We start from the raw sequence: 25,438 nt of genomic DNA, 5'->3' as shown, positions 1-25,438 counted from the left end.
CTGGCTCGACAGTTGGCACAATTACCGTCTCCATTCACAGCGATGGCCACGGAGGCTCGAGAGGTGAGGTAACTGGTCCACCGAGCACACTATTGAGTGGTGTGGCAGTTCTCCCCAGTAGGTCCTACCTCATTTCCAGAACATAATTTATCTTGTGCAATGCACAAAATGCATTGTACTGTCATTTTTGGTTTAAAAACTACTCATTTATGCACATGTAAAGGATATATAAAAGGATACAGTTAAACAATAGCTAAATTGGGATTAAAACTGGGAATTCTATAGTCTCGTCTCAAAATCATGATTTCGTGATAGAAGCAGAGTGGCCTCCTACGATGAAGACCCCTGAGCAGCTAAGAAAAGACAACCCTGCCTCACTGACCAACATCACTGCCTTTCAAAGAAGGGGATTACCGAAGAGGAGCTTGCTGGTTCCTGCCTTCAGGGGCTCCCAGGCTCCAGGCAGGTCTACAAAACAGCAACCAACTTCTCAGAGCAGGGGGTTGTTCTCCTGAGATTCAGGCCACACATCTCTGGAGAACAATACCTGTATCAGAAACATTTGGACCCAGGCATCCCACGATTGGGGGTGTGTTAACTCATTGTTAACAAACCCACCCAGGGTTTGTTAACTCATTAAATTGCCACCACCTAGAGAGCGAATGGGATTGCTGGAGCCCTTAGGGTCTCTGAACATGGAGCATCAAAGATCCAACGGATTCCTGCTGTGGCCATAATCAAATCTCCTCTGCGAATTTACATTGAGATGTAGAAGCCCTCCCCAGTCCTCATCTATTTTTTTTTTTTTTTTGTATTGACAAAGTCACTGTTTTTTTGTTTTTGTATTGACATATTCACTGTAGCACTGAAAACAAGAGCCATTTCCCTCTGGGGCTCAATTTACATATCCTGGTCCTGTAACACAGCTAAGAGGAATCTGGTATCTCCTCAGGCTGAGACTTCCTGATTCTACTGTTACTTTTATCTAAATAATAACTACTGCTGGGACGCTGGGTGGCTCAGTCGGCTAAGCATCTGCCTTCTGCTCAGGTCATGATCTCAGGGCCTTGGGATCCAGCCAGCCTCCGGCTTCCTGCTCAGTGGGGAGTCTGTTTCTCCCTCCACCAGCTTGTGCTCTCTTTCTTACTCTCTCTCTCTCAAATAAATAAAATCTTTAAAAAAATTAATTAAAAAGTTATTAAATAACAACCACTGCTTAAATTCTGGACAAGTATTTATGAACTATTTTGGTTAGACACCTTTAAGCACAAGTATTCAAATTTTTAAAAAACTTCTGGCTGAACCGTTATCACTGTTTTGCTGTGAAGTAAAACTATGAAACAATACAGAACTTAGAATTCAACAATACCACAAAATGCACCATATTTTAATGAGCCTTTTCTGGAGTTAAGAAATTAAGCTTGCCTAATCTAATCTGCCAGAAGATTAAATTCTTCTCCTTTCTTTCCAGTAGCTGTTCAAAGCAATCTACAGCCCCCTCATATGCACCCTATCAAGAACTGTAAGTAAGAAATTCCAGGGCAGTGACATGGGAGGGGCCTGGGGCAAGCAGAGCTCTGTGAGGGCCACTCACCAGCTATGGCACCAGCCAAGAGCAGGCTTCCAGGACTAATCTGCCCGTCTTCATTTGCAAAGGAAGCCTTCACATGAGCATAGCATGGGAAGTAGATGGCGGAGAAAGGAATGTCCCGCAGAAAGCATGCTTTGGCACCCTGTACATTTGAAAAGGAAGAAAAACCACATGAAACACATATCCCATTGAGAAGATCAAGCTTTTCTGGAACTTACCTCAGAACAAAATATTCCTGGAGGAGACTGAGTTTGTACTCACAAGCTGAAAGGGGGAACAGAAAAAAATAACCCAAATTCTGCAAGTAATAAATGAGGTTTTTTTTTTTAAATAAAAGTAATTTTATTGTGTGGTGTGAGCAAGAAGGGGATAGTTCTCATGTATTCCAATGATAAGACTCCAATTTAAACACTTTTGGGAGGCACCTGGGTGGCTCAGGTCATGATCCCAAGGTCCTGGGGTTGAGCCCCACATCGGGCTCTCTGCTCGACAGGGAGCCTGCTTCCAGCACCCCCACTGCCTGCCTCTCTGCCTACCTGTGATCTCTGTCAAATAAATAAACAAAATCTTTAAAAAAAAAACAACAACAACAACACTTTTGGAACTCTGCCTACAACATCCTTTTAAATTCCATGTCACTCACTGGCATTTCAAGGAGTATCTGTTCTCAGAAGATGGGCAGTTAACAACCAAGGTACCCTCTGTTTATATACTAGGAAGTAGACAAATTATATAGGTAGCAGGGGAAGAGGTTTCTTTTTGTCTTGATTGAGATTCTGATGAAAGCGTTGGACTCCTTCCCAGAAAAAATTACACATACGTAAAAAATTATATACCTTTTCAAGGGGTTCATGGATCTCCTAATTTATTCACATACTTACCCTTCTCCTCTAGGGTATGAAACATTGATAAATGCTTGTTCTAAAGCCTTAACATATTTACAATAATTCCCACCCATTTAAGAGCTGTGCGTAGAGCAATTAGCAACTACAGCAAAGTCTTCAAATAATTTCTGGTGCCAAAATAATGCACGGAGGGGCCCTGAGAACTGGTGTGTGCCCAGAAACGTAGCATTCTAATGAAAACCACGAGACATATATTGTGTCTCAGGAAGGCTAAATGGGAAGGAAGTCACCCCTTTTCAACACCTAATGATTTAGTATCATTCCTTTCACAGATTTCTAATACCTAAAAATTTCCACTAAATTGAGAGATTCTTCAAAGAAAATAATGAATCCATCCAGATTCAACAGATCTAGCCGAGCCCAGTGAATTTAGTAAGGGTGAATGATGTTGGATCGCGGGGATTTTTGCTTGAAGCTAGGTTCCACTCTGTCAAAGTTCCTAACACGACACATCTGTTACCATAGCCTTGGCTTTGCGACACCATCATTACACTCCTGACTCAAACTGAGACTGTCTTTTTCATATGAACTGCCATTAACCTAGGGATACTGTAACTTCATTAGCTGCCTTAAATAAATAACATAAGCAGGGCTTTGTTTCATCCTAGTAAACCTTGTCCTAGCTTGGCCCATCCTTCTAGCCAGAACAAATGCTTACAATCTGGTTTCTGTCTTGCTCACTCTTCCTCAACCTACCCATGGATATATTAAGATAGCTCTGTCCAAGGACGCCTGGGTGGCTCAGTGGGTTAAGCCTCTGCCTTCAGCTCAGGTCATGGTCTCAGGGTCCTGGAACGGAGCTCGGCATTGGGCTCCTCTGCTCAGCGGGTAGCCTGCGTTACCCGCCGCCACCCCACGCCTGCCTCTCTGCCTACTTGTGATCTCTGTCAAAGAAACAATAAAATCTTTTTTTTTTTAAACATTTTATTTATTTCTTTGACAGACAGAGATCACAAGTAGGCAGAGAGGCAGGCAGAAAGAGACCAGGCTTCCCGCTGAGCAGAGAGCCCGAAGCGGGCCCGACCCCAGGACCCTGAGATCATGACCCAAGCCGTAGGCAGAGGCTTTAACCCACTGAGCCACCCCAGCGTCCCAATAAATAAAATCTTAAAAAAAAAAAAAAAAAAAAAAAAAGATACCTCTGTCCATTCTGTACAGACACTCAGAAAGGAGGGGGGCAGATCTACATCACGTTCTGCTGATCGACCCACACTTCTGTATCTTGTCTACCCCCAAACTGTTAAATACCTAACTGAAAAGAAGAACCAAAAAATCCACCACACCCAAATTCCTCCTTTTATATGTATGTACAAACGATGCCCAGGACTATTATTAATCTATCAGTTGCACATTTATTAAGGGTCACACTACTGGCTCGCTCAGGGGACATCCTTGGAGGCAGCGCCAGAGGCAGATGCAAAACTCAGGACAGGACTCTCAAATCCTTCCACTTACCCCAGCTTTTTCCAGGGGGAGAAAGTACAGTAGAATGTCAGGATCCATGCTCAGCGTCCAGTCTTTCCCTTGGGATCAGTTCATATGTACAGGGAAGACCCTCACCAGCTGTTTCAATACATTTACTTCCTTTGCCTCATCTACCTGCAGACCTTCCGGTAAGTTCTGCTAGCTTACTCTGTTCAGGAGATATTCAAATTAGATGCCAAAGAACCAATTCAAATGAAGATCAGTGAAATCTTCTTCATGTCCCACTCCCTCTATATAGTAAAAGAAACATTGCCGTATTACTGGCTTTCTAAACAGATCTCTTTGTAGTAATCTTTTAGGCTGATACAATTCTTCCCACAAATCTTGCTTTTTACTAAATCTATTAGTTTTTACTTTTAACCTCATCTCCCAAAATCTTCACATCTAAGAGCCAAACTTCAGTCTATTTTTTTGCTGGTAATATTTTTCCTTTAAAATGTTTCTCCCCCTTGACTATAAAATATTAACTGCTCATCACAGACAACAGAGAAAAGCATTAAAAATTTAAATTGCTTAATTTTCACCAGCCAGAGAGAACCAATGCAACTGTACATGCCTTGGAGCATTTCCTTCCAACAGTAAAATTAGTAACTATTCCATAGCTGGGACAGTCATTCTGTGGTTCTGAGTTATCCTTTTCTTCTCCTTAAATTCATGGTGTATGGTTTTGTGGGAGTTATTTGGGCGGTGGCAGTGGGGAGGTAGGGACTGGTATGGTTTAGCATCTCCTTCATTACTTGGCCATTTGCCTAAATTTCCTTTCTATTTGCTGTTTGAAAAACTGTACAGCCATCTTTGGTCCTGGCTGTCCTGTGGATCAGGGCTGTATCGTCACCCTTCTCAAAGCTTTGTAATGCCTTCACTTCCCCACTTTGCTCTCCTTGGTCAGCCTGGTTCCTCTCAGGTAAAGCTGCTCAATGCCCCATTCATCTGATCAATCAAGATACCCCTATCACCCTGCAATGATCTTGAGGATGGCTAAGCTGGGAACATCAACTCCTTGAATAGCACCTCTTCATTCACTTAAAGCCCAAATACCACCCTTTCCACGGAGGATTCTTTTCTTTTTTTTATTTTACTTATTGGTCAGAGAGAGAGAGAGAGAGATACAGAGCACAAGCACAGGGAGCAGAAGGCAGACAGAGAAGCAGACTGCCCACTGAGCAGGGAGCCCGATGCGGGGCTCAATCCCTGGACCCTGAGGTCATGACCTGGGCCGAAGGCAGAGTCCTACCCCACTGAGCCACCCAGGCGCACCAAGATGATTCTTTAACTAGAGGGCAAACAGGGAGTGAATTCCACACACCTCTCTCTACACTGTCTGCACTCCCTTAGTGCTGTTCTGATTTTCTTCGTGCTCTTCTATCTGCCTCTATCAATGCTGCCTATTTCCGAGTGAAGGCACCACGGGCCAGGGAGCAGGGGCTAGAGAACACTCAGCAAAATCTCTGGCTGTCAGTTTGTGCCTAAGGCATGTTCTGGTGACACTGACTTGACTCCACCAAGTCACACAGAAACAACAATAATCAAAACAACACAATTACAAATAGAAACCAGAGGCTTTGGGATACATGGTCAGGCTCCTACAAGGGAAACTAACCCATTTCTTGGAGAAATATATTAGAAACCAAAGTCAAGCTTTTAGCTTTTCGAACAAAGATCTATAATTTGTTGCGGACAATGTAACAGAGCTTAGGAAAAAAGTATTTGAGGATTTTGTACTGGAATATGAATATTTTAAAAAAGGAGAGAAAGTCAGATGCTTATGTGGCTTCAAGATGATCAGAAGGCCACGGGAAGAAGACATGATGTGAAATTAGAAACCTCCCTGTGACACTGAAGAATAAGGCCATGGGAAGCCGCAGGTGGGTTTTCCCAAGAAGGAATACTCCCTCCTGTCCTGAAATCATGACAACAAATCCCACATCTGTGTGACAACACGTGTCTAGTAAGAGGTGCAACACGTTTAAGATGTCTGAAAACACTCCTGATCCCTGGGAAGAAAAACGGCCTGATGAAAACATAAGTGAGCAAACAAATAAAAAGAGCAAAGCGAAGGAAAAACCGAAGATGCACTGTGACCCACCACGGGAAAAATGGGTCAGGAAAACATATTTCTCCTACCTGGAATCAGACAATGTTGTCAAGTAATTTACACATGTTAGAATGAAGATCAGACCATGAGAGATGTCACGGGTTTCTGATTATCTGAGAAAAGGGAGAAGGAAAAGCCAAGGAAGAAAGAAAACCTGTGGGGCCAGGGGCTTAAAAATAAATGATGGTAAAACCACAAAAGTCCCGAGGAGGTGTGGGTGTCCCAGCCTCTCCTGGCGCCTGCTCGCCTTGCTCAGGCATCTCCCTGCAGCAAATCCCTCTCAGGAATCTGGAAACGAGGGTGAGCCCTGGCCTCTCTCACAACACAGGCATCAAAGCCCAACTCCCCAGGAGAGCTAAAGTTGCAAAGGGTTGGAGAAAAAGACTTCTTCTACCGCCCCCCCTTCTTTCCCCACTACTTTCTTCAGGTCCACCGCACAAAGGCAGGTGCCAATTTGTAAGGCTGCCTCCGGGGACACCTGACCTGTGGCTCCCGCACAATGAAAAGGGAAGCAGGATGTGAAAAAAGGCTTTCAAAGTTCCAACAGTGAGAATTTTTCTCTCCACGGTGAGTACCCACTCTGCAGTCCCACATCACGTCACGGAACCCGTCGGACTTGAAATCTACTTGCCCCACATCTGAGCTCTTCGAAGTGATCAGGGGCAACATTCCGTGCTGCCCAAGAGCCTGCGTCAGCAACACCGAAATCACTACTCTGGCCATTAAAAAATTAATCAATTACAAAGTGTATGCCACCTCAAATAAATCTTTAAATGTTCTTGCCCTGTAGGAAAATCCCCACATTTTCCTGCCTTACGTCTTTCTCACTGGTTCTCTGGGCAGCTCTGCCCTCAGATGCTCTCTGGTCAGCCCTACATTTCCTCTCTACACACAGTAAAATCACTTGGGGGAAAATTCATAAATACAAAATGCAATCATCAAATATCTTGCTATTTATTAAAGCATTTCTCCAAAGAGGGAAAAACAAATTTTTTTTAATTTCCTTTTTAACAAAAGTCCCACTAATAACAGACAGGAATGAGAAAAGGCATCTGAGGGGAGACCTGTATATAAATAAACTAGAATCAAAACTCAAATCTAGTTTACTTCTCCACCCTGGCTCCATTCTATTCTGTATCAAGCTAAGGGCTCTTGTCATCGTTCTGTCTTCCGGGTCTAGGGCAACTTCTACAAGGCTTGGTCTCACTTAACCTCCGGTTAATCGTCCACCGTCAGCATGGGCCACTCAGGCTCAGAGACGCTGGCCACAGTATTGCTGTGGCCAAAGAATTATTTCTTCTGCTTCACACTTTTTTTTTCTTTTTTTTTTTTTTTGATGTGGACACTGGGGAAAGCCCAAGGGAGCTTAATCAGTTCTTAAGTTGCTAGAAGCATCCACTCAAGTTTACTCTGGCAGCTCTGTCAGGCATGAAATTGTCAAAAGAACACAACAGGATTTGTCTCTCTCTCTCTCTCTCTCTCGCTCTCGCTCTCGCTCTCGCTCTCTCTCTCACACACACACACACACACACACACACTCTGCTATCTCCAAAGGCTCTTTTTTCTTCCTTTAAAGCTCTGCACTTGGATGGTATCACACCTACCCAATCAATCTGAGGAACAAAAAACAAGCCTCAAGAGTGACTGCTGCTGATAAAGGAAGGAGTCAGGGCAGTGCAGTCTTTTTGCATGCTAATTCCTGCTTCTCAGAGCTGTACCTGCAACCACAGCTCCAAACAGAGTATTTCTCATACAGGGGAAGGTAATTACACTCACAAAGGCACCTCTGTGTCAGGGCCGGGCACCAGGAGCCAGCAGGTCTGGGAGACGGAGGCTCAACAGAGACTCCTGCAGTGAATGCACATTGTCTGGCAGGGGGTAAAATGCCAGACGGAGGGACCTGCAGCATTCAAGACAACAGTGGTGCACCTTGTCTGCGGACGTTATTTAATGCTTCTGGCACCTGTAGTCAGAGCCACCCCTCCTTTCCTACCTTCCAGGTTTAGAATTTATTTGGCATGTATAATTGTATATTTTGATCCTGGAGCTACAAACAATGGGCAGCATGTCAGGTCTTGATCCTTAGCATTCCTCTTGGTTTCTCCCCAGTGAGTTAACCCTTGTATACACAGCCTGGCAGCACCTCTCCTGCCCAGTCAAGGGAGAGTGAGGCCCACGTGCCTGGGATTTGAACAGGGTGAGTTTCAGTATCTTGTGGAGAAAAAGCACTGGTGCCAAGACCCGTTATGGGATTGTGTCACTGGTGTTAAAACCAAATGACCCAGCCAACAATTGGAGACTTGATATTGGTGACACTGAAATTACTTCAATTTGAATATGAAATATCAAAACCTATTATTTCGTTTCTTTAGTCTGGGGACTTTCAGGATACTGGCTTCTCCTTAATTTCATTGCAATTCTAACCAAAGCATCTTGGTGACTCAAGGGTTTTTTCTTTGTTTTGTTTTGTTTTTGGTAGGAAATGCCACTCCTGTGTTGGTTCTAGTTCTCTACTGTTCTATCGTACGCTGCTTTGCCATCAAGGACGCTCACATTTAGACAGGCTAGAAATCCAGGAAGTGGCACAGAGTTTTATTACATGCAATTGTAGTCTCTGAGCATGTCACCTTCACAAAGCTAATCTATAAAACATGTCCCACCTTTTCAGTTTTCCTTTCCTTTCTTGCCTTCTTTCTTCTGACATCTCCCCACTATCTATTTGCAAGGTTCAGTCTGTTTTTACTCTTAAGTGTTTCTACCCTGGAAATTTTAATATGTGTATTTACTGTCTTTGTTATCTCCTTCCTCCTGTGTAATACATGCATTTTATACAACTTACATTATAAGCAACCCCCTCTTATTGTCAAGTACTTTAATTCTAGCTTTAAAAATATGAACAATTGTAATTACCATCACACACATATTTAAATTCACACAATGCTATTTAGACTAAACATATATCACTCTTTGCTCCTCATTCCTTGCTACGTCTCCAAATTGTCATCTGGATCACTTTCCTTCTACCTAAAGTACATTCTAGAATTTCCTTTAGTAAGGGCCTGTTGGTGGTATGCATTTTCAGTTTTGCTAGTCTAAACAATGTCTTTATTTTATCCCTGTTCCTGGAAGACACTTTCACCGAGTATAGAATTCTAGGTTGAAAGGTTTTTCCTCCACATACTGAAAACACTGTGCCGATGTCTGGCTTTTACTATTCTGGGTTTTTAAGTTGGTTGTCAGTTCAACCATTCTCCTTTGGGGGCACCTACTGTTCCTTCTGGCCATCTGTGGACTTCCTGGCAGCCCTGGTATTCAGCAGGGTCATTGTGACATCTTCATCTGGATTATTTTTATTTATCCCACTTGCGATTTGTTGTGCTTCTGAATCTAAGGACTGATAGCTTTTTAATGGTTCTGGGGAATTTTTAGACATCATCTCTCCATTCCTTCTGGTTTCCTTTTATACGTATGAGACCATCTCATACTTTCCTCTGTCTCAACCTCTCTCTCTGTTCTAAGTCATTCCCTTATGTTCTAGTTCACTAATTCTCTCTTCAGCTATGTTTAGTCCGTTCTTAAAGCCAGAATTTTGAAATGTTTGGTTTTAAAGTTCAATAAATATAAATATTTCATCCCTTTTAATTTTTTAAAACAAATAAAAACATTCATTTTATATTTCTGCTAATTTTGAAATTTAAAACTTTGTAGATTTAAAAAGCTGCCTGTTGTAGGTTTAAAAAGCTGTTATCTCTTCTTAAAGTCCCTTGTTTCCTTGTGTGACTTCAGATTTTAGACTATGAGCTGTTCCTTTTCCTTGAAACAATATCTGTGGAAACTCTGAGGTCTGGCTTGAAGGTGGGCCTTATGTATTTATTTATTTTAAATTCTAGTTAGTTGACATACAGTTCAATATTGGTTTCAGGAGTGGAGTTCAGGAGTTCATCATTTACATATAATGCCCACTGCTCATCCTAACAGGTGCGAAGGTGGGCTCCTTTCAAGAGAACTTGTGTTTGGGGGTGCCTGAGTGGCTCAGTGAGTTAAGCCTCTGCCTTCGGCTTGGGTCAAGGTCCCAGGGTCCTGGGATCAAGCCCTGCATCGGGCTCTCTGCTCAGCAGTGAGCCTGCTTCCCCCTCTCTTTCTCTGCCTGCCTCTCTACCCACTTGCGATCTGTCAAATAAATAAAATCTTAAAAAAGATAAAAAAGAGAGAACTTGTGTTTGCTTCTGTCAGGTACCTAGGGGTACTACCAATTCAAGACTTTGCCAGCTTGAGAGTTTTCTTATCACCCGAGAAATAGAAATTTAGCATGCAAACCCATATGAGACAAGCTTAGAATTCCAAATTATTACCAAGGGTGGGTCTTCCCCTCTCCCTTCTCTCTCCCTCCAGAACCAAAGCAGTTTTCCTTATAGTCCAGAGTGGTAAAAGACAGCATTTTAATTATACCCTTACACTGAAGGGCTGGCTTACAATTATAACCCTTTGAGGTCCAGCTTTATGGAAGAGGAATTTCTTTAGGACCAGGAATTAGATAAGGCAAGAGTAGTCCCTAAAGTAGAGACGTGAAGGATGCACTCAGTCACAGGACTGCTCAACAAGCTCAGCACCTGACAGTAAGTGCTTTGCTTGCCCACCTGAGTTCTACTCTTTTCTTTTAGACTTAGCACTCTGGGCAGTACGTGGCTGTCCCCTGGGATATCAAGAATTAATGCTCAAGTTCAGGTGTTTGGCAAATGCCTTGAAGGCCAAAGCCAGCCAGCCTCAGGGTTCTGCTTATCTCACCTAAATTTTGGCTTGAATGCTCCTGACTAGCTTAGGAGTCTGAAAAGGCTTTTACAAAATACACTAAAGTATATTACCCAACATTTTTCATTGTTTTCAATGGGGTGATCAGCTCAAGCATCCTATCTGCCAATGGTAAGAAACCCTACGAGGAGAACCTACTGCCTTAAAGAGATGTTCAAGCTGGCTTGCTCTTGACACATTCCTTTGACAAGTTTCCTTCAAAATGTGCAATATTATACACATAACACCCCCTGATAATTCCTTTTTCACTTTTTCTCCTTGACGTACACTCAATGGAGGCCATCTCTCTGCACTGTCAACCTCTATGGCTGATCACCTACTCAAGCCTGGTTATCATCCTCATGTTCCACCTTTCTACATGCAACTAACTCTTTTTTTTTTTTTTTATTTTGCTCATAGCAATTTTTTTTTTAATTTTATTACAACTAACTCTTCTTCAAGAAAATGACTTTTCAGAGAAGAAGTAGACTGTATTTAAAAAAAAAAAAAAAACAGTCAAAATGTACCATCTCTGGGACATCTGGGTGGCTCAGCTGGTTAAGTGTCTGCCTTCAGCTCAGGTCATGATGACTGGGCCTGGGACAGAGTCCCACATAGGCCTCCTTGCTGGGGCAGGGGGGTGGAGGGGAGGGGGAGGAAGCCTGCTTCTCCCTTTGCCTACTACTCTCCCTGTTTATGCTCTCTCTCTCTGACAAATAAGTATATTTTTTTAAAGTACCATCTTAATATGGATCTATATCTGAATTCTGCCACTTCCGTCCAACGGCAGGACACTCTTGGAACAAGAATACAGGCTTTGGAAGTCAGAAACCTGAGCTCAGATCACTGCCCTGCCACTTAGCTATACATTCTCAGTATCTCTGTACCTCAAATTCCTCATCTATTAAATGTAAAATTCTTAGTGACATGAGAATTTAGATCCAATGACTAGCATAAAGTACTCAGTATAATACTTAGCAAAAGGAACTTCAATAAAAGGTGATGATATAAAGGTCATTACCATTAGCAATGAAAAGCACACTGCCTGTTGCAGCAGAAAACGGAAATAGCTAATATAGTCTTTAAACAACTTGCTGCTGAAGTATTACTACTAGATGGTTTCACACCTGAATCACAGTAGAGTTTTCTATTTATCAGGCTAAGAACCAATCTTTAATTTGGCAAAACACCTAATCCTAGGTTTGTACTGGTTTGCTAAATTGATCAGACCCCATAGGGGAATTTTTGAGTGTCACACAGTGTATCTCCTTAACTTTACAGTCAATAAACATTTTTTTTTAAGATTTTATTTATTTGACAGAGATCACAAGTAGGCAGAGAGGCAGGCAGAGAGACAGGAGGAAGCAGGCTCCCCGCTGAGCAGAGAGCCTAATGCAGGGCTGGATCCCAAGACCCTGAGATCATGATCTGAGCTGAAGGCAGAGGCTTTAACCCACTGAGCCACCCAGGTGCCCCTGTCTTATACTCTTTTATATCTGAATTTTCTTCTTTTAAAAACTATTTTGCCTACTAAAATTGATTTTTAAAAAACATGGGGCACCTTCATGGCTCAACTGGTTGTGACCAACTCTTAATTTCAGCTCAGGTCATGACCTCAGGGTTATAAGACTGAGTCCCACGTTGGGCTCCGCACTGGACATAGAGCCTGCCTGGGATTCTCTCTCACCATCTTTTCTCCACACCCTCTCTTCCTCTTTTAAAAAACAAAACAACAACAACAAACCAAAAAACCTTTATGGCACTAATTATCAAAGAACTACGGCACTACATGGATATATTCTATCCCCTCCCTGAGCACTGGTCACTTTGAAGGCAATGATAGCATACTCATCCTTGTAACTCCAGCTCCAAGGAGAGTGTCAGCCCTCAACAAATAACAAATGGAAAAATGATTTAAAAAAAATGAGTAATTTTCCAGTATTTTTTTTTCTTTATGAAGTTTAAAAATTTTAATTCCAATAGAGTTAACATATAGTGTTAGCTTCAGGTGTACAATGTAGTCATTTTCTAATATTTTTAAGAACATTTTCTAGTCCTCTTTCAGCACACTCAACTCCCTTGGGTAGTGTTTTATAAAAACAGTATTTTTCAAGGTGCCTCCTTTTATTTCCTATTCCAAAGTCCAAAGAAGAATGCCTGACCTAGAGAAAGCTGTTGACCATACAACAGCAGAAACTACCCAGGACTGGGGCAGAGTGGCAGGAACCACGTATTTCTACAAGGTTATCCATCAGTTGACATCCCATAATTTAAAATTAATAATAGGGCACCTGGGTAGCTCAGTGGGTTAAGCCTCTGCCTTCTGCTCAGGTCATGATCTCAGGGTCCTGGGATGGAGGCCCGCATGGGGCTCTCTGCTCGGCGGGGAGCCTGCTTTCTCCTCTCTCTCTCTCTCTATGCCTACTTCTCTGCATACTTGTGATCTCTCTCTCTCTGTTTCAAATAAATAAATAAAATCTTTAAAAAAAATTAAATTAAATTAATAATAACACATCATGCAAACTATGTGCTAATTTCTAGCTTATGTCCTTTACATGCATTATTTTCGTAAATCCTGACAACAATCCTATGAACATGTACACACTACGACTCTTCTCTTTGATGCACCTAGAACACAGAGATAGGAAGATATAAAGGCTTTTTCTTTCCAGTTTTTTTTTCCTTAATGCAACCTTTAAGCATAATACGGATAATATCATATGACTTCCAATATTATTCTCAAATTCTCACCATATTAGATACAAAACCTGGACCCTTGAGGTATTTGACATCCTCTTCTGAATTTCAAAAATTCTGCCTTTTAATAAGATGTCCAAAATGTGCATATCCATGGAGGGTATTTTTGACAAAGCCATCAGGAAGGCACACCAACAGCTATCACTTGGAACAGCAAAAGCAATATGGCCCCGCTGCCAGGTTACCTGGGGCTTTTGGTACAACATAGGAGATTCGTGGTTGCTACTCTGCTTAACATAGGAATTTTAAAAAATAAATAAATAAAGGGCCCTTTTGCCTCACAATGGATAAAATAACTTTAATTTCTACAATTTAAAAAGCTGACAGAAGATCTAACATATTCTTAGTCTAAAAAAACAAAACAGAGCAAAGCAGAGTCCTTCTCCCAGGATAGCCACCGTATACAAATAGCACTGGTTACAAAAAACCATCAGCAAGAGCATTAAGCTACCTGCCCCGGCCTCAGCCAAGCCAAGTTCACAGTGTTTAGTGCCGTCTCAACTCTTTCCACTTCCACTCTCACTGTCGATGACGACCCCAAACCTGCCAGCTATGGCTCCCTCTCTGCACTCAGCACATAACTCTGTGGTCAAACCTCCCCCAAACAGCCAGCATGTGCTCTCTCCTATCTGGCTCAACAGACCTTTATGTGATAGCTCAGGTTTCAAAGAGAGACTGGACTAAGTTAGAAACCCAGCCTCCTACTTACTTAGAACGTCTGTGACCTTAGACAAATTACCCAAACCCATCAAGACTTCTTTGCCTTGGTGGTGACTTGGAGCTTAAAAAAAACAAAAAACAAAAAAAACTCCAAAAAACAAAAAAAAAACCCCACTACTATCCGCCTCCTCGGCTGTAGTACGAATTAAATGACATGACGTAATATAGAGCTTTAAGCACGGGGCCTGGCACAGGTAAGCGCTCAGTCACACAGCCTCCAATGAGCGTGTGTGCCATTATGCACGTACATGCATTCTCTCCTTCTCTCTTCTAAGCCTGGGCTCTGTCTCTACTGCCTCTCCTGAAATCCTAGCACCATCTTCGATCTTGCTATCTTCAGATGCTTCAAATCCTTCTGTCTCTAGTGACTCTTTTTCCTCTCTGTCTATAGTTAGCTATAGTTCTCATAACAAAATTGAAAAAGGCAATGAATCTCTCAACCTCCTCTCTCCCGAACATCTTTCCACACCTTTTCTTCAAGTTGCTGTACTCTTTTTCTTCTTTTCTTTCACAGTAAAATCTTTAAGCTGAGTGGTCTGTAGCTACTAATATTTTCTCATATAGGTTTCTACTTCTGCCATTCTACTTAAATTGATTTTTTAAAAATAACTGCTGACCTCCATCTTTAAGTTCAAAGACCTTTTTTCTTGGGCTTTATCCTATCTGGTCTCTGTTGCACTTAATACCACTCACTGCTACCCTCCTCCCCTGTACTTTATCCCTCCACCAACTCCTACTAACAACTGTTCATTTCAGTTCTCCACCTGACAGCTGCTTCTAGTTTTTTTCCATCCATTCTTCTCTCTGCCACCTAGATGTGGGTGGCCTCCATGTTGCATCACTGGTGTCCCATTGGCTTGGAGATATTACCCACTCTCCTATTTTCACACATGCAGATGACCCTTAAAAGAGCCTTTCGGATCCCCAGCCCTCTGACAAGGTCTGATAAGGCTTTGGTTCTATACTCAGTAAGGCAGGGCAGGGCAAACACCACACAGGGAGTCAGGAGAGAGGCTCTCGGAGCCCCACCCCTGCCTACTAAGTCACCTGGCTAAATCTAAGATTTTTGGGCTTCTCATCTCAATTAGAGAGGTAACACCAGATAGAAGGTCTTGTGAAGTTCTGTAGCTTCTTAAATATCAGAAAATTCTAAAGTTTACTGTATCCAGGTGCTCAAGCCAGAAACCTGGGAGTCATCTTTTAATCTTTATTTTTCACCTTGCCACACTTTCCAAGAATTTATGAGACAGATTCTCAAACATCCTTCAAATATATCCCCTCTCTCACTGAAAATAAAACATTGAGATATATAGATATATATATATATATACACACACACACACACACACACATACACATATCTAAATTTTAAACTGATAAAAAACAAAAAACCCCAAACATATCCCCTCTATCCTTCTATCTCCACCATCATTTCCCACCATCCCCAGCCTAGATCCTCCTAACAAGCCACCCACCTTCAGTCTTAAGCTCCTACGTGGCATGTCCATACTGAAAATGAATTATCCTTCTTCAAACACAATCCTGATCATGCCTTTTGTCTTTGCCTTCCACTGGTGAAAAATGACTCCTCCTTTAAGGCTACCTCCCCTTCAGAAAGCCTTTCTGTCCTTGCCACCGAGTCAGCCCCACTCCCCCAAGGACCACATGCACTCCCCGACAGCCCTTCCCAATTGCACACATGCTGTATTCCAAGGTTCTTTTTACCTGTCTGACCGCTCCATGTGATGGTGAACTTCTTAGAAAACCATGCATTTTTGTTTGTATCCCCAGTGCCCAGGGCAGAGCTTGCTGGGTGAAGGAATGGATTCCTCCAGAAATGCGAAATCAAGCTCTCAATCAGATGCTTTCTTTACATTTGATGTCCCCGGTACCATAATCTTTGGTCACTACTTACCAATTCACTCACTTTCTGTGCTCTAATATCCTTGTTTGTAACTTGGGAACACCTGGCTTTTGCTTGCCATTCATTTGCTCAACAAATATTTATCAAATGTCTATTTATGTGCCACAAACGGTTACAAGCAGCAGTGAAGAAGCTAGCTCTCTGGTATCAGAGTACACTCTAGATGAGCAGACACAAACACACACCCACATCTAAAACCAGCAGATGGTACTGGGTGCCCTGAACAGAACTGGAAGATGGCACTAGGATAGTGAGCGATCTGGCTGTTTTTCTGAGCAAGCCTCTGCTGACCTAAGACATGAAGGGAAGAACCTTCAGGCAGAGGGAGTGAACTTGGAATACCTGAATAAAAGAAAGGCAGCCAGTGTAGCTAGAAGAGGATGGTACAAAATGGAGGGTGGAGAAGATGGGGCCATGGGGAAGGAGCTGGGACTCTATTCTAAGTGCAGCAGGAATCTGCTTAGATGGTTTTCCACCAGGGACCACAGTTTCTGTAGGGCACACTTATTTCTCATTTCCTCTGGTTTCTGCTCAAATATCATCTCATCTGAGAGGCTCCATGGATCACCCTATTAAAATGCACCCCCACCCCCCAATCCCATCCTGCCTTGGCCCTTCTCCACTCACCTGCCTCCTTTTCCTTCAAGGATCTTAGCATCACCTCATGTCAGATTTGGGTTTTTGTTTTTTGTTTTTTTGAGTAGAGCTGACACAATATTACATTAGTTTCAGGTGTACAACATAGTGATTCAACGCCTCTGTATGTTATGCTGAGCTCACCTTAAGTGTGGCTACCAGCAGTCACCACACAACCCTACTGCAGTGTCACGGACTCCATTCCTTATGCTGTGCCTTTTATCCCTTTAGCTGATTTGCTCCATAACTAGAAGCTGTACCTCCCCCTCTTCTTCACCCATTTTGCCCATCCCTCTGCCTCCCCAAAAACAAAAATTTGTTTTCTTGATGGCTGACTTTTTCTACCCACCAACCCCTGAGCAGGGAAGGGACTCCTCACCTACCAGTCAGCTTTCATCAGAAATATGTTGAATGCATTCCCAATCAATTAATCTGATTACACTTTAAATAGATTAATTCTGGGGACAACAAATTTAGGGGAGTCAAGAATCAAAATGAATAAGCCATGAGGCGGCCTTCAGAGGCCCAGAGGAAAGACAAATGTGGGAGAGGTAGGGGGTGAGAACCAGCAATGGAGTGGCTGTAAAACCATGAAGTGGCCCTCAATGCTAGAAAATTCGCAGGGCACCACTGTCCCCAAGGGCACTATGGGTGGGGCCATGAACTCAAAAATAGATATTTAAAAAAAAAATTTTTTTTTTTAAGATTTTATTTATTGACAGACAGAGATCACAAGTAGAGAGGCAGGTGGGGGTGGCAGGGGGAAGCAGGCTCCCCGCTGAGCAGAGAGCCCAATGTGGGGCTTGATCCCAGGACCCTGGGATCATGACCTGAGCCGAAGGCAGAGGCTTTAACCCACTGAGCCACCCGGGTGCCTCAAAATAGGTATTTTTAAAAGCTGCTAAATTGAGTAATTATTCTTATGTACTCCCATACTATCAAGCTCAAATTGCTAAACTGTTGTAATCTAATAAAATCTACTAGCACTAAAACAATGAACATGCCCCTTGACCTAAAAATTTTAATTGCTAGGAACTTATCATTTGTATATACTCATAAAAGTATGTCAAAATGTCTCTCAGGGATATTCACCTTGTCGTTGCTGGCAATACCCCCAAACTGGAAACAACATGAACACCTATCAACAGGAAACCGCTTAGAAAAACTCTAGAAAAAATTCTACACAGCTCTTATATAAAAGGAGGAAAGAACTTTAAGGTAAACTGTGTGCACTGGAAACTCACATAACATTGTGTGTCAACTATAGTTCAATTTAAAAAAAAAGAAATACTGTGTATTTAGAAATACTCTATTTGCATTAAAACACACACACACACAAACACAAACACACAGCACTGGTATTGATCTAATATGTGATATACAGAGAGAAAAAGAGAGGGAGAGAGGACTGAGAAATACTGATGTAAACAGAAAGGTTTTCTTTTCTGAAGGATATGGAACAAAGAGTGGTTATCCTTTGAAGAGAGGAGGAAACTGGGAGTAGCAGAGAGAGAATCTTTCTCACGTGCATTTCTGAATTACTTGGTTTTTTTGCAACGTGAACTTGTGTTTTAACTTCTAGAATACACAAACAACATTTCCTGGAGGCAACTAGCAGACGAAGTAGGAATGCACCCGATATATCATTACTTGCTTTCTGATTTTGTGGCTAGTAGCCCCACCAGCCCCCTCACGTACGCGCCACGAATGAACAGACATACGCGACATGCATGCGTGTGAACACCGTATCTGAACACTGTTGAATGCAGTGGGACAAACGCTTTTGGTTAGAACACAGTAGGATGCACAGCCCACATCCCGTGCTAACCACCTTCCAGGGTAGAGCTGGTGCGTAACTCGTGATTAAACAATCTGAAAGCGGTTGCCAACAATGTTTGCTGTCCTGGCTGTCAGTGCCTCACGAGCCTCCATGACCTCACTGTCCTCAGAAAAAGACATAAACTGGTCTACTGCTTAAGGAAGCACCTTTGTAGCCTCTATCAGCCATGTTCCCATTTAATGTGAGATGAGGTTTCTTTCTGTTCCTACAGTGTAATCCATTCCCTTACCAAAGCTCTCTGTTGGCTCCTATGGAAAAGGCACCATCCAAGAGAAGAGGGATCAGAAGATGGATGGGTACCACCTCCTCTTCCAGGACAGAATGTGTTTTATTTATTTTACTTATGCTCCAGCAGCTTATGCAGTTAAAATTTACGTAGGGAAAGGGAAATACGACCTCATACATTCTTAAGAAAAGTAGTGTATGTTGCAGGTTCTGTTAAAAACAAACAAACAAACAAAAAACCCCAACCCCCCCCTCCAAAAACAGCAAAACCAACTACATTATATTCAAGTAGCTCCTGCAGGGGCAGTTAATTATCCTGCCCTGACTTCAATCACCCACCTAGTCTGCACAGGGACTTGATCTCTTAATGTTACCAAAAGAGCGAGGGCTTTGTTTGCAGAGTTCACACTGTATCTGCTCTAAACTATTTCTAACCTCAGGAATGTGAAATGTTTACCACAGCCACTTTTTTTTCAGTTGTAAATATATTTCTAAAGCAAATATTCTAATTACCATTTACTGGGAAGTCACAGAATAGCTGGGCATTTTGCAAGTCAATTCAGGAGAAAAATAGGAAGACTGGTTAAGTCCAATTTAGGCGAGGTTAAACTGCAGGCCTAACCACACAGACAGAGCCACTCACTGAGCACTGCCCTGGGTCCCACATTGTCATGTTAACGACAGCAAACAGAAGACCCAAGGGCAGGAGAATGAAGATCACCAGTCCGCCGTAAGACCAGGACTCCAGTTCTCTCTCTCCCTTTTTAAAGACCCACTGGCAGGGACGCATACAAGTTCTAAAGTATTAGGCCACTCCTGGTCAGGTGCATTTTTCTACCCAATGACGAGGAGAAAGAAAAACCTTTATTACTGAAAAGCCCTATCCTGAAACAAAATCACATTAAACCATACAGAAATGCAAAAGCTGTGATGCCTGGACAAGGACGGCTCTTGAATTGCTAAATGACTTCTGATCAGGGAGGGTTGGGGGACGGTGAGCAGGGGCCGGAGGAGAGCCAGTCCCCAGAAACAAAACCTGCGTGATACCGGGATACCGTAACGGAGGATCCCACTGATGGAGCGGAAAGGTGAACTCTGCTGAGTGAGGTCTAGACTCCGTCTTAACCAATGCAGCCAATGACATCAATGACCTGCAGAAAGGATGAGACTGCCAACTCACTCTCTTGCAGAGAAATCAAGTTTCCCAAAGCTCAAGGTGGTAGTGACCTCACTTGGTAATTATCACTACACCAAAAGCGGCATTTTGTAAGAAGGCACCAAGCCCTGTGGAATGCCTCTGAACTAGATTAAACCACCGGGCTAGTAATTAAACCAACTTTATATGGGAGAGGTCTCTTGCTCAAACTTGAGCAGTCCTGCTCATTTCAGGAAAGCAACTGCAGCACGGAAGTGGAAACAAGTCACCTTGGAGCCACAGTGTCAGCACAGACAGCGTCCTCAGCAGCCTCTGCCCTCCTAACTGCGAAACCCAGAGCCCTGCTCTTCCCAGGGGCTGGAGAGGGGATTTCGGTTTGGAAATGCCCTGAAGGTGGAAAGGGCCTGCTCTCAGTCTTGTATCATTTGCAGGTAGTTTAACAGTCTCCGTTTCTGTGTCATCAAACAAGTTTTTACCATTTTATCTTTTGAGACATTTCGATAGCAGTCATTGCCATAGCGCCTAAGTGCTTTCCCCCAGACAGCCCGCTGAAAGACAGCGTGGCATCTTGTCAGAAGGACGCGCTGCCACATTGTGTTACAGTCTGCAAGGAGCCTAAAAATTTAGAAAAGATATTTTTCTTCAAATTTATCAATGCTATGCCTCGTGACAATACGGCGACGAGTTCCTTTGCGGCTGGATAAAAATTTGGTAGATGAAATGGCTCTAACAGTGTTCTCCGCAGCACAATCACACACTGAGCATTTGAAGTGCTACTTAAAAAACCGGCATATTTATTCCTAAACACCACACATGCCTAAATATAAAGCAAGTTTTCCCCCTAGGTCCCCAGAAAAGAAGGGGTCACATTATATTCAATCCTAACAAATCTCGGATCAGGGGGTACTTTTCCAATCCCTTCACCCTGAGAAGTACAGAGTAGCATTCGGGGAAGGGCAAATTTGCTCGAAATGATGTCAGCTGTTACTAACACTGGATGCCTCCCAAGATCACCTGCAAAACTTGAGTTTTTAAAAAAGGGTGAAAAACTCTTCCTGGGAGTAGGATGTCACAAATGCTGTGCTGGATGTCAAAACCAGGCATTGGAAGTTCACTCTCAAAAGCAGTATCGGTTGTTACACTAGGGGACCGGGCATGTCCATTAAGGATGAACCGGAAGAGGAGAAAAGAAATAATTGTCTTAATGTTTTGGGTCTGTGGGATAAAACTTCCAGGGATGATAATGCACACAGAGCCCAAAAGTGCTTCACCTTGCCAGCGTGGGATACAAATGAACACAATGCCCTCCGTGAGACCATGGCTCACGGCTGATTCAAAAAGCGGTGATTAAAACACCGATTCAAAATTCTTACAAAGAGTTTGCACAGAATATTTCTTGATACATATGTACAGAAAAGAGTAATACCTATTTTATATGATGGGACTTTGTATATTTATGGGGAAATAAATGACAACCATTTTATGTAAACATCTCACTTCAGGTTTACTTATTCCTGAAGCTTTACTTAGTCAAGTTGGCCATGGAAGACATTTTTTAAACCTTCTTACTGAAAAATGGTAAACACCTTATGTTTGATAAAGCCTTAGAGCTGCGCATATATGGAGATAATTCTAATAGATTCCAATTCAACTTTTTGGTAGAGGATTGTGAATAACAAATATCAAGAATTTTCTGAAGGCCCAGTTTTTGTAATTATTCCAAAAAACTGTTTTCTAAATGAAAAATACATACGGACAGGGCCGGAATGTACAGGATCAGGAAATAAATTCCCCATCTGGTACAGGCTTTTCCTGGAACTGAGCGCTCATCCTGTCTTCCAAGAAACAGCACCCTGTGATCCTTCCATCTATCCTTCATAGAGGGCAGTGCTGGGAACTAGGGTTTTGCACCAGTAACAAAACCAAATAAAGTTCTAGCCATTGTTGCTCTAAGGAGCTACGCAGCTGGGCACCATTCACCTCACAGTCAACTGTGATCAGTGTATTTTGAGGATGGCTTTTTGACAGCGGGCGTGAAGGTGCCCTATGGGCCCCAGCGGAACATCTTCTCCAGGTACCAAAATGTGAGGAATCAATTTCACACGGAGGAGAAGTTTACTCGTTACATAGTTTGCCCCATTTGCTAATTTAGAAGATGAGCACAGAACCTAATAATTGACTAAAAGGAAAGTTACCTTGTAGATCCCAAAGAAGCCCAGGTCCCTTACAACAGACAGGGCACTGACGCGGGGACCAGTGGTGATCTCTCCAGCCACTTGCAAACGGATCTTGACGATTTCCAAAGGATTTGTGAAAATTACCTGGGAGCCTCCTGCCTAAAAGAGAGAAAAAGTAAAGATTTAGGACCAAAGAAGGGTAAGGGTAAGATGGGTTAGGAAGAGTGGAGGAATTACCCTCCACGGAGTGTAGAATATTCTATCTTCAAGAGTCTATAGTTTCACAATTAAGACAGTGACGAGTCTGAATCAAAAATACAGCTATTGCCAACGAGACTTTGGGTACTGAGGTCCTATTTCCCTCACTCAGAGGTTGAAAGAAGGAAAAAAAACCAGAGACCAAAGTTTCCTGGCCTCACTGGTGTCTTCACGTGGAAATGACAAAGATTCCCTGAAGCACAAGCAGCCACCATCACAGGGCTCAAAGCCAAGGGCACAATGGCAACAAAAGAATGAAAATCAAAGAGTATCCAAATCAAGACACACTAACCTGATTGTCAGAAAAGGAGGAGACAGGGCAGACACAGGTTCTCCCATGATGGACCTCCTGACTCTGGCAATGACTCAAGAATTGCCAGAGAACATGTAAGCATAGATGAAAGCTATTTTTTCTTCTCTTAAAAAATCAGGTCCATCATCAAACACCCTTTTATGGAGTCGCATATTCTTATAATTTTATTTATGTATTACCTGTGTAAGATTGCTCTTTTCACAGAAGATAAATGTCCAAGTAGTAAAAATATGCATTAAATCAATTATGGCCCAAACTTTGAGCAATGTGTGTTATTTCATTCCAGCAGTGGCTGGGTGCCCCACCCCTGTGACCATCGGTGGAAATCTTTAAAGTGTATTATAAGGGAAATTTTAAGCTAGTTATTTCAAACCTAAGCCTATATTTATTATAAGCAATTACATTCTTTCCCACTCTACTTCAACTTGTTATTCCTTGTCACACATACATTAAATTTTTATTTCATCCATACTCAGGCTGACACAGGGTATAGTTCAGAATCCTGACTGCACAGTGATGTTACCACAGAGCGACACCACCACCGCTGCAATGCTGCTATTTCACAGCTCAGTCGGGGCCATCACGGTAACAAGCACGATGTGGACTCACAGGACACAAAACTTCTTCTGGCTAGATTCCCTGACATCATTAACCAATGTATGTGCCTTCACTAAAGGGCCAGTACTAACCAACAGTGGCTGTAAAGATGATCTTGGAAGTATAACTACTTGGAAACAAAAATGAGATAACGTACATATCCAATGATCGGGGATGAATTAAATGAATTTGAGTATGTCATGCAGTGAGTACTATATGCCTGCCAATAAAAATACTGTGGAAAATGTTCAACATACATCCTGGGAAGTAAAAACCCTCCTATTGAAATGCGTGTCCAGCTGTCCCCGTTATCCCTTACCACCGTGTACAGAACACACCAGTGCAGTGCTTTTGACGTGGTAGGATACAAGTGGTTTTTCTTTTCTGCTCTATTTTGTATTTCTTCTACACAGATCATGTATTACCTCTACAAAGAAAAACAAATGCCTCTACGTAACTTACCTGATATACACAGCAACATTAGCCAAAAAAAAACAAAGAAATCTGTTCACCCATTAATTCTCTATAAATCAAATTGCTTTTCCACCTTTATTAACTTGATCCCTTAACCAAGACACACTTGTCGTTAACAACAGACCAAGCTTTCCACTCTCTGCCCACATTACAACCGCTCCCAAGGCAGCGGTATTGCCCGGTGTCTTGACTGCCACACAGACCAGTCCTTCTCACTTGCTTATTTTACCCACCCCCTCCGGCTCTCCTAGGTGACTCTCAGGAGATGGGCCAAACAACTCTGGTAAAAAAAAAAAAAAAACACCTAGAAGGCATGCATCGAAAGGCCCCCGTAAAGCGGGAAGAAGAGCGTGAGGCGGCACGCCCGGAGGCTGATGTGTTCTTCTGGTCTGCACAGACACCAGGCTCCCTCTTCTCTTTGGCTTAGAAGAGCCACGCTTTGCTCCCACACTGCTGTGACCGCAAGGAGGTGGCGGGGCCAACCCACAGCCTGTCTACAGCCCTTCAGGATTCTGTGGGGTTGCACCTGCATCGTTGCACACGACGTGACAGGAGTTAAGGTCGGCAGAAGGAAGTGAGGAGACAGACCCGGCTTAGTAACAGCACCAGTGGCACAGTGAGGATTAGGTTTGTGCTTCTTGATCCAAGCTCTTGAGTTGCAGAAATGAATAAAAACTTATTTTGAAATCATGCATGGGCGCAGAACTGCTGAGAAAGATTTGGGGAGTTGGAATTAGTCTGAGACTGATTTTTAAAAGCTCAGAAGTGGGCAAGAGCATCTCTATCAAGGGCAGAAGGGAAAGCAGTCTGCATACACTGATCTCAAAGAACAGCACAGGAACAAACGCAAAGCAGACGCAACACACACGGCCTGCAGGCGGAGCATCCTCTGGGAGGACCAACCCCACCCCCCTCGTCCCTTTGAGTCAAACCACCTCACCTCATACGAGGCCCAAAGAGACGGCAAACGGACTGCAGCCAGCACAGTGCTTGAGACACGGTAGTGACTCCAAACCTGATTCTTCTGGTCTTCTAGAGGGACGGTTCCTCTCTCCGGCTGCATATTAGTCACTTTAAGAGCTCTGAAAAGCAGTGACTTCTAAATCCTACTCCAGACAAATAAGAAATTCCGCAACCACCCTTTTACAAACTGCTCCTGCATGAGTAAGATGTGCAGTGAGAGCTGATGATCGCCTGACTTCACTGCATCACCTCCAGATCCCTCTGAATGCTGAGAGGCTGCTAGACAGGCCTCCCTACAGCTGGGATTTCTAATGTCAGTTTTCCACTTTCTTTCAGAAAGCAACTTTTATGTTTTATGTGTGACCTCACAACAAACTTCTACAGATCCAAGTGGTGCCATTAGTAAAGGTACAATTCTTAGGTACAGAATTGCTCTCTTACTTGTTCTCTTCCATCTGTACAAACACTTGTCAAAGTTCACGTTATATACAAAGTAAGAACTTAATACTCCATTCCCTGACTCCAAGCCAATCA

The 25,438-nt window shown here is 42.9% G+C and overlaps 1 protein-coding gene across 3 annotated transcripts in view; it reads right to left on the bottom strand.

Moving 5' to 3' along the window:
• Window positions 1–25,438, bottom strand: part of SLC25A13 (solute carrier family 25 member 13) — a 178,217-nt gene that overhangs the window by 10,635 nt on the left and 142,144 nt on the right. For all 3 annotated transcript variants that reach the window (XM_032874629.1, XM_032874639.1, XM_032874647.1), the window contains 2 exons: window positions 22,318–22,458; window positions 1,595–1,733 (listed from right to left, as the gene is read on the bottom strand). In XM_032874629.1, coding sequence (XP_032730520.1) covers window positions 1,595–1,733; window positions 22,318–22,458 — 280 coding nt within the window. The remainder of the gene's footprint in view (window positions 1–1,594; window positions 1,734–22,317; window positions 22,459–25,438) is intronic.

Source organism: Lontra canadensis, unplaced genomic scaffold (genome assembly GCF_010015895.1).
Source record: "Lontra canadensis isolate GAN:19392208 unplaced genomic scaffold, GSC_riverotter_1.0 scaffold2, whole genome shotgun sequence".
In the NCBI taxonomy this organism is placed as follows: Eukaryota; Metazoa; Chordata; class Mammalia; order Carnivora; family Mustelidae; genus Lontra; species Lontra canadensis.
The sequence above is the reverse complement of the archived record's forward strand: the minus strand, read 5'-3'. Positions and strand labels throughout refer to the sequence as shown.